The sequence below is a fragment of the Bombus huntii genome, chromosome 12 (assembly GCF_024542735.1).
Source record: "Bombus huntii isolate Logan2020A chromosome 12, iyBomHunt1.1, whole genome shotgun sequence".
NCBI classification, from domain to species: Eukaryota; Metazoa; Arthropoda; class Insecta; order Hymenoptera; family Apidae; genus Bombus; species Bombus huntii.
This window is the reverse complement of record NC_066249.1, coordinates 5,202,976-5,211,984: the sequence shown is the minus strand read 5'-3', so window position 1 is coordinate 5,211,984 and position 9,009 is coordinate 5,202,976. Positions and strand designations below refer to the sequence as shown.

Here is a 9,009-nt window from a genome sequence, read left to right as displayed (position 1 = left end):
AATTATATAAGGAATATTTGTTTTTAATTGCATCCAAAATTTAATGTTTTGAAATGCAATCGACTGTATAATTTTTTCCAAGGTTGCCTAGTGTGGCTGTGACCTGTGACACAGCAATAAAAATATTCTCTTACAAACAGATGTTTTACAGTGGTTTCTATTAACTTTGTTGATAAAATGGCAAGTTTTTTCGGTGAAGTAGTATTTCCAGTCTCACGAGCGTTTTGGGACGATGAAGAGGAAAATAAAGCTACTGATTGTTCAGTTAATCAACCGTAAGTTTTATTTTAGTTAAACATAACCTCTCAAGTTAAGTGTTTCAAAAGTGTCTCAAATACTTTTTGGAATATATTTCAGCGAATTTTTTGTTCATTGGTTAAAGACAAAACCATCCAGCATTGATACTTTAATTCTAATTGAAGGTGAAATGTTAATCGGTAATATATACTAATTTAATTAATCGGTAATATTTTGACCGTATTATAAGTAGTTTTAATGATATTGTAGATTTTGTAAAAGAGTGTTTGTGCCCAAACTCAGAAGAAGTATGTTTCGTGGAAGATGAAAAACAAAAAAAGATATATACAACTTATCAAGTTACTAATGATATTTATTTAGGTATTGTATCTCCACATTTTGATGTGAAATTGTCAGGCAAATTTGTCGAAGAGGTAAGAAAATTTAACTTAAATTATAAAGTATATAATTCTAGTAATTTGCATTAATTTTATTAAATTTATTAGATGGGTGATATTATATCAAGTGCAAAAAGTATAATTTGTATAACATGTTGTCATATATCAAATTTCAAGAAGAAGGATATACCAATAGTACCTTCTTTCTTAAGGATGTTGACTACAAAAAGTGGGGAGAATATTTGCAAATCGAAAGAGCCATACTTAGAGCAGCCAAATATTATATATGGAGTAACAGCAGGAGGTTAATATTCAAATAATACAAACTATATCTTCAGGTGAAAGTTTATTAATAAACATACATATGTTTCAGTATTGTCATATGCTCAAATTATGGAACTACCTGCAGTTTTGTATGTTTTATATACAGACAGTATTGTATTGGACTCATTATCTGCAGAACCGCTTTTAAAATTATTAGCAAATTATGCACCATTGCATACTGTTACATTTTCTGGAAAAAACTTTTTTAATAAAGGCAACCTTTACATGTAAAACTGACTGATTTTCCCTTAGAAGTTTTGTATTTATATTTTCTTATTTAAATTAAGAATTGAAACACGTAAATATTAATAATATAAAAACTTTATAATTAAATATTACTGTTAATTGTAAACCTTACATATTTACAATATTTACAAGACAGCTTACAAGATAAGATTTAACTATTATCTCTGATAATATTAACTTCAATTGCAATAATGGCGTTTACACACAAGCAAACATTACATATATGATCTTATAAATTTGTATGTGTTAAGGTTGTGGTGGATAATATGTACGCGGTGTAGGTGCTGGAGGTACTGGATTATTTGGAGGGAAGTATGACGCGTTTGTAGGATAAGGATATGGTTGAAACGGTGTTGGTGTTGTAGTAGATGTAGGTGGTGCAGGTCTAATGGTACCGGAGGAACCCATATGATGCATTGGTGGGACAATGTGATTCATTGTATTTACAGAAGGTGGAGGTACGGAAACATTTGCTGGAGGAAACGCTGGAGGATAATTGATATTACTATGTGCAAAATTGGTTGGATATGTTTGAAAATGCGTTGGCACATCCATTGGTTTTATTGCATCTGTGGTATCTGTAGTTAAGCATCCATTTGCAGAGACTGCAACTGCTTCAACTTTAGTAGCCTTTCCTGGTGTAACTATAATTTGATATTAATAAGACAATTTTTCATCACAAATAAGACAATTTTCATGTATATACCATTTGGTGTAGTAGATGTTGATTCTGTGGAAGGTGCTGTTATAGCTCTATCTCTACAAGGCTCATTAGATGGTGTTAAAGGTGGTGAATCTGGCGGCTTTGTGTTATTTGCTTGTGAATACAAATCTAATACTTGATGACATATATCTGAAAAAATAAATCAGATGTACTTACTTTCCATATTGATATATTCTAAAAAATGGTTTCTTATTAGGTTACCTTCTAGAAGATCCATAGTAACGTCCTCAACAAACATATCCCACCAACGTAAATGTTTTGGTAATCTTCCATTCCAATCTACCACTTCAAATTTGCTAAGCTTCCCTGCCAAATACATGAGAGCAACAGCAATAATTTCTGGTTCCCACTGCAATGACAATGTTGTACACAAACTATAAAGGAAAAGGAATAAAGATTATATAAACTTTTTAAATCGATTTAAAAGTAATAAGAATACACTATTATATATATATATATAATATATATAATATATATATATAACGATACCTGTCGTTAACAAATGTCCAAGCCATTTGAACCATCTTCTGCAATTTATTTTTATCACCTGCAAAATATCATTGATGCTTTTATTATGCTGCTTAATATATTATTTATTAAATTCATAAAATTTATTTTAATACCTTTAAGGCATTTTGCATATTTTAGCAAGTAGCTGTATGGATGTTCAACTTGCAAATCAAACTTTATAGTTTGTAGTAAAATTCTTTCTAACGTTATGACCTCCTCCTAGAAAATTTATAAAAAGATTATTTTATAAATTACATTTCAAGGATATATATCCTTAATAATAATAACTATATAGTTTATTGATTTACCTTTGGATCTTCTCCAAAGGTCATTAATTTCTGTTCAGTTAATAAAGACTTTGCAGTCTTAATTATATCTTTGCATTTTTTTGGAGTTTCTTCTACTTTGCCTGCTAATAATAAACAACAGCACGCAGTTACCTATACGAGATTTAAAAAATAACAAAACATTTATTTATTTTTCTCAAATCGATAAAAAAGAAATTAATATTTATTATTAAATACTTACATATCTTGGGAAGTTTTTAAATGAATGAAACATATAGAATCTATGAAAATAAACAACTCCAGTTGCCATTGTATTGTATCCTAAATCCATTTTGGTTCCTGTGTCTATAATAAATCTGGCCCCTTCTTTCCTATATCTGCATTCTGTTTCATAGTCAATTCCATCTTGAATGGATGGTGTATTTCGTAGTTCTTTCTTCTCATAATACCAGCATGGCATTTTTATTGCACTTAAAAAGAATAACATACATAAGAAAACTTTATATAAATAATAATACTTCACTAAGGTTATATCATATTAGAATAAATCTTTTCTATACTAAATATAAGTTTACATAAATGATAATTTAGTAATTATTGTTACACAAAGAAATTTCTAAAAATTTTACTATTCCATAAACTTTACAGTAGGTTAGGGTACTTACCGATGTTTAATGTTTAAGGTGTTCTCTTTCTTTCACTTGCTTAGATGTTTTTTATTATATGCAATATTCCGTTATGTATTATATTATATATACTATCTATATTAACCCGTTTGAATTGTCTATAATAAACAAGAGAGCTCTACACCTCCACGTAATACGAAGTACGTAAGAAATGAACAATATGAAACCATTTTGCGTGAAGTTGCGCATGCCTGGCTGTATCACTTGCTAAGTGGTAGCGCATGCACTATACTACTATAGGGACTATGAAGAATTATTTTAAAATTTAAAATTAATAATAACAGAAATATTATTCGTTTCGTTTTATGTGTGAAATCTACGTATAAATCATTTTATTCTCACAAATAGTTATTCAATTACTAATACTTATTCTTAACGAGCCTTTACTATACTATACTATACTTATGTATTTTGTGTATGTGTGTGTCTGTGTGTGTCTGTGTGTGAATATATATATATCTTAACTTAGGCTTATTTGTACTGAAAAATCTCTAGAATTATATTATACTGTATTACACACTTTGGACTAAGGGTGACCCTTTACTCTGAAAAAGGGAGTGCCGCTCTTTTCCGGAAGTATGGAAGTTTGAATTTTCTTCTCTTCCCGCCCAGAGTTCTTTTAGCGGAAGTGAACTTTTTTAGCTCGCAGTTCGACATCTGTATCTAGAAGAGAGAAATATATATTTTATATAAAATTGCATCACTTGTTAGGCGCAAGGGATGTTTCATGTGAATGTGTCTTTCAATATATAGAATGAATGCTTTATACATCGATTTTATTTCATTAAAAAATGAAGTACAATTTTTAGTAAAAGAATTTAAATTTAGTTATAAAACAATTGTATTTTTTTTTCTTCCTTCATGTTTGTTTGAATATGCTGTTATCGCATTATATATTATCTATATCTTACAAATACATTTCCCAATCTATTTTGCTTTGTTTGTTGACAAATCAATAAAGTACATATAAAGGTGACTTCTTAGACCAACAATACAGAAGCGTAAAAAGGACAGTCGTTATACAAAACATTGAAACGTCGGTTTCTAGTACATATTAGCGGTTTAACACGTTATCTGTGGTCAATAAGTACCAGAGTATATGTCATAGATGCGTCTATCAATTTACCGCGAATACCCGTAACGTATTACATTTTGAGGGTGATCTACGTCGCGCTCTTGTAACATAACTAAACGTTAATTTATGACGACCGCGCACGCAAGAATATTTTACAAACATAACATCTACAATTTCACAGATAATAACACAACGTCGAATATAATGCCGTTGGCGAATTTGACAGTTCCTTGGTCTGAGCAACATGTGACTGAAAAGGTAGTATTTTTATATTTGTTAAATACATCGATTAGTGTTAAAAATGAGTTAATTACGTGTTATTAATTCTGTATTACAATTGTAAATTTGTGCATTGTAACCAATTTAATTTTTCAGCAAGATGTAGATATACTTCCATCAGAATCCCAAGAGGAAGTAGTAATAACTCAAGAAAATGTAGTTGAACCACCTTCAAATGGTTGTTCTGAGACACATGAAATAGAAGTACGAGAAATAGTAAGGGATGGACATGAAAAAGCAGATCCATCTCAATTTGAACTGCTTAAAGTTCTGGGTCAAGGGTCTTTTGGCAAAGTATTGAACATTATAATGAATGAAAAATAATTTGAGATATAATCAAGTGTAATTATTCAATAATAAAAATTCTTGTGTTAATCCAGGTATTCCTTGTGAGAAAGGTAGTTGGAAAAGATAGTGGGACAATTTATGCTATGAAGGTATTAAAAAAGGCAACATTGAAAGGTGCTTAATAAGTTAAATATATACAAGTACGAGGGTAGCTCTGAAGGTTTTAAAAAATGAGGACTGTTGTAACAAAACATTGATTTTAATTATGAAATACAAAGATCTTTTTATTGCTGTGTATATATTTTATTTTTTTTATTAAAATTTATAAAAGGAATTTTCAGAGCAATTCCTCTTATATTGAAAATTATTTCTTTTTCTTTTTAAAGTGGTTTAATATATCAATATTATCTCAGTTCGGGACAGAGTTAGAACAAAAATGGAGAGGAATATACTGGTAGATGTTGAACACCCATTCATTGTGCGACTACATTATGCATTCCAAACAGAGGGCAAACTCTACTTAATTTTAGACTTTTTAAGAGGTGGCGATTTATTTTCAAGATTAGTTAAAGAGGTATACAGTTTACAGTATTAGTAATTTTATGATATTTTTATGGCTGTATTGATCCACTTTTATAATTATTGCTCTAGGTAATGTTTACTGAAGATGATGTAAAATTTTATTTAGCTGAACTTGCTCTTGCATTGGGTCACATACATAAGCTTGGAATTATTTATAGAGATCTCAAACCAGAAAAGTTTGTATTATATCATTTGTCAATAATTCAACCATTATAAAACTATATAAATCTTAATATTCATTTTGTTTATGACAGTATTTTGCTTGATACTGAAGGTCATATTGCTTTAACCGACTTTGGTCTAAGTAAGCAGCCTTTAGACGATTGTAAAGCATACTCGTTTTGTGGTACTATAGAATATATGGCACCTGAAATTGTGGATAGGAGAGGACATTCATTTGCTGCAGATTGGTGGAGTTTTGGTGTTCTTATGGTTACTTGCATATAAATGATATGACGACACATATACATATATACATCAGATTGTATTTAAACAAATTCTTAACTTTCAGTTTGAAATGTTGACTGGAGCTCTTCCTTTTCAAGGAGCAAATCGCAAGGAAACAATGACACAGATAACAAAAGGAAAACTCGGAATGCCACATAATATTTCACCAGAAGCACAATTACTCCTTAAAGTATTGTTTAAAAGAAACCCTGCAAACAGACTGGGATTTGGTACTTATTTGTAGTGTTCTTTAAAATACAAAAATAGCTATTATGCTATATTCATTTATTATTTTCATTTATTTAAGGCGGAATAGAAGAGATAAAAAACCATGTGTTCTTTGCAAAAACCGATTGGGATGCGCTTTACAGAAAAGAAATAAAACCGCCTTTTAAACCAGCTGTTAGTCAAGAAGATGATACATTTTGTTTTGATAGTGAATTTACATGTAAAACGCCTAAAGGTAACGTGAATTACTTAATTCTGTATAATTTATGTTCTAAATGAGTAAAGTTATTATAATATTTTAGATTCTCCTGGGGTACCACCAAGTGCTAATGCTCACGAATTGTTCCGTGGATTTAGCTTTGTTGCGCCGTGCCTTCTTGAGGATCACGTGAAAATCCCTGAATATAAAAACTGTGATAGCCTTAGCGCAACTTTCCCAACTTATGTGAGCCCTATCTCCGTGAGTGATGAATATGAGCTTAAACAAGAAATTGGTAAAGGAAGCTACAGTACTGTTTATTTAGCTGTTCATAAAGCTTCTAAAGCAGAGTATGCTGTGAAGGTAATTGAGAAATCAAAAAGAGATCCTACAGAAGAAATAGAAATTTTGCTCCGATATGGAAGGCACCCGCACATTGTAACTTTGAGAGCTGTTCATGAAGATGATAAACGAGCTTATCTTGTACTCGAATTATTGCGTGGTGGAGAACTACTTGATCGGTTACTACAAAGACGTAATCTCACAGAAAAAGAAGCAGCTGAAGTGATGTACACAATAGTTAGCGTAGTCAATTATCTTCATGAAAATGGAGTAATTATCTATTTAGTCATCATCTCTTACGTTTTGTATTCTACCATGTTGAATTTATTGATTAATTTCGGTTTACGTAATCAATAGGTTGTTCATAGAGACTTAAAGCCATCTAATATATTGTATTCCAAGTCGGGGGGTGATCCATCGACACTTTGTTTATGCGATCTTGGTTTCGCAAAACAGTTACGAGCGGAAAATGGTTTGTTAATGACGCCTTGTTATACTGCAAATTTTGTAGCACCGGAAGTGTTAAAACGCCAAGGATATGATGCGGCGTGTGATATCTGGTCACTTGGTGTTTTGTTATACATTATGTTGGCTGGGTAATTAAATCTGATTACATAAAATTTGAAAAATATGTATATTAAATACTAGATTACATTTCTATATTTTAGATATACACCATTTCGTAATACTCCCGGTGATAGTGCAAGAGACATATTAGATCGTATTGGTCTCGGCTACATTGACGTTGAAAGTGGAATATGGCATCAAATTTCGAATGAAGCTAAAGATCTAGTTAAAAAAATGTTACACGTTGATCCTAATCGGAGGCCTACTGCAGCTGCCATACTAAAATATTCGTGGATTGCTAATCGTCATCGTCTTCCACAGAAAGTATTACCTGATAGTTCTAAGGATCCACATAGCCTAAAGGTATATAATATTTTCTTCAGAAACATTTCAAGTAATCATGACTAAATTAATAGCATAAATTGAACATATCTTTAGAGAGCAGTAACGGCAACATATAGAGCGATGTCTAGCAGTCCAAGGTCGCCTCATATCGGACCTGTTGTCATGTCTGCATTGGCACGACGAAGAACACAAGCCAAGCCTACTGGTCCTACCGACGTTTGAAACAACTGTGTTTCTATTTTGTCAAAAAGTAAAGGCAAGATACGAAAAATTACGAATTATGTATGTGATTACGTATATGAAAAGACTATATTTTTTGTCGACATAAATCTAGTATTATTTGTGCAATGTTCAAATGTAGCTAGTATGTATCAATTTTATAAAAATTATTCTTTATTGTTCTGTTATTCATATAACTTGCATCATTAAAATCATCTCTATCCTGGTTAAAATTTGTGTATGTGTATAGAATAGAAAATGTGTGTTTAAATCCATATTTTCGATTTAAATATAATATAAGAATGGAATATCAGAGAAATTTTAAATCTTATAATCTGTATTGTACATGACTACCATTTCAATATTAAAAATAATATAAACTATAATAATAATATAAATTTATGAAAAAAATCTATATATATATATATTTAATAAAATGTAAAAATGAAGTATATATCTATTTTAATTTTTGATCAATATTTTTATTTGTTAAACATTAATTGTATATAATAAAGTATGTTTTACTTAACCATAGTTAAAATGATTAAGTAGTTGATTTTTAAGTTTCACATTCTATTTTTAATCGGAATATACTCGGATAAATACTTACGTAACTAATATTCAACAATGATAATCTTATTTCTTAGAAAATTATGGCAAGTATACAAATAAGTATGATTTATAATAAATATTCAAACGCAAATATAATTCGTGTTTATTATCAAAATAAGAGGTATTATTATATACGAAAAGTTCATTTTCAAATGCAATAATTTTTAGATGCATTATATATTATTTTAGATGCATTAGTAAAATAAACAAACCATTTTTTTAATTATTCCCCTCATTTCATAGTAAGATTAATTGCGTATCTTGTTAAATAAAAAGATAAAAATAGAATTTGTACGTTTTAAATCGTGTGAAAAATTATTTGTATAACATATAAAGAAGTAAATTCATATGTATATAATAAAGAAAAAAAATATTGCATATTTCTCTTATCACGGATATATATATATCTTGAAA

At 29.8% G+C, this 9,009-nt stretch overlaps 3 protein-coding genes across 5 annotated transcripts; 2 read left to right on the top strand and 1 right to left on the bottom strand.

Moving 5' to 3' along the window:
- Positions 1-41: 41 nt before the first annotated feature.
- LOC126871757 (proteasome assembly chaperone 1) lies at positions 42-1,192 on the top strand. 2 transcript variants are annotated; one of them, XM_050630958.1, is made up of 5 exons: positions 42-275; positions 358-422; positions 508-671; positions 744-939; positions 1,009-1,192. In XM_050630958.1, exons 1-5 carry the CDS (start codon positions 178-180, stop codon positions 1,188-1,190), a joined length of 705 nt encoding a protein of 234 aa, XP_050486915.1. In that variant the 5' UTR covers positions 42-177; the 3' UTR covers positions 1,191-1,192. The 2 variants fall into 2 exon arrangements, with proteins under 2 accessions (XP_050486915.1, XP_050486914.1); XM_050630957.1 differs by having other exon boundaries at positions 358-437.
- A 70-nt stretch (positions 1,193-1,262) lies between these two features.
- Positions 1,263-3,618, bottom strand: LOC126871741 (cyclin-K). The gene is made up of 8 exons (XM_050630907.1): positions 3,392-3,618; positions 2,968-3,196; positions 2,748-2,879; positions 2,553-2,658; positions 2,419-2,476; positions 2,131-2,303; positions 1,912-2,058; positions 1,263-1,849 (listed from the first exon to the last, which is right to left on the bottom strand). The coding sequence occupies exons 2-8, from the start codon at positions 3,184-3,186 to the stop codon at positions 1,452-1,454; spliced, it is 1,233 nt and encodes a 410-aa protein (XP_050486864.1). The 5' UTR covers positions 3,187-3,196; positions 3,392-3,618; the 3' UTR covers positions 1,263-1,451.
- Positions 3,619-4,104: 486 nt separating this feature from the next.
- LOC126871706 (ribosomal protein S6 kinase alpha-2-like) lies at positions 4,105-8,527 on the top strand. 2 transcript variants are annotated; one of them, XM_050630808.1, is made up of 12 exons: positions 4,105-4,745; positions 4,863-5,060; positions 5,147-5,228; positions 5,468-5,628; positions 5,706-5,812; positions 5,891-6,068; positions 6,148-6,313; positions 6,391-6,546; positions 6,614-7,122; positions 7,210-7,448; positions 7,521-7,782; positions 7,858-8,527. In XM_050630808.1, the coding sequence occupies exons 1-12, from the start codon at positions 4,614-4,616 to the stop codon at positions 7,984-7,986; spliced, it is 2,319 nt and encodes a 772-aa protein (XP_050486765.1). In that variant the 5' UTR covers positions 4,105-4,613; the 3' UTR covers positions 7,987-8,527. The 2 variants fall into 2 exon arrangements, with proteins under 2 accessions (XP_050486765.1, XP_050486766.1); XM_050630809.1 differs by having other exon boundaries at positions 4,600-4,745; positions 4,867-5,060.
- The last annotated feature ends 482 nt before the right edge of the window (positions 8,528-9,009 follow it).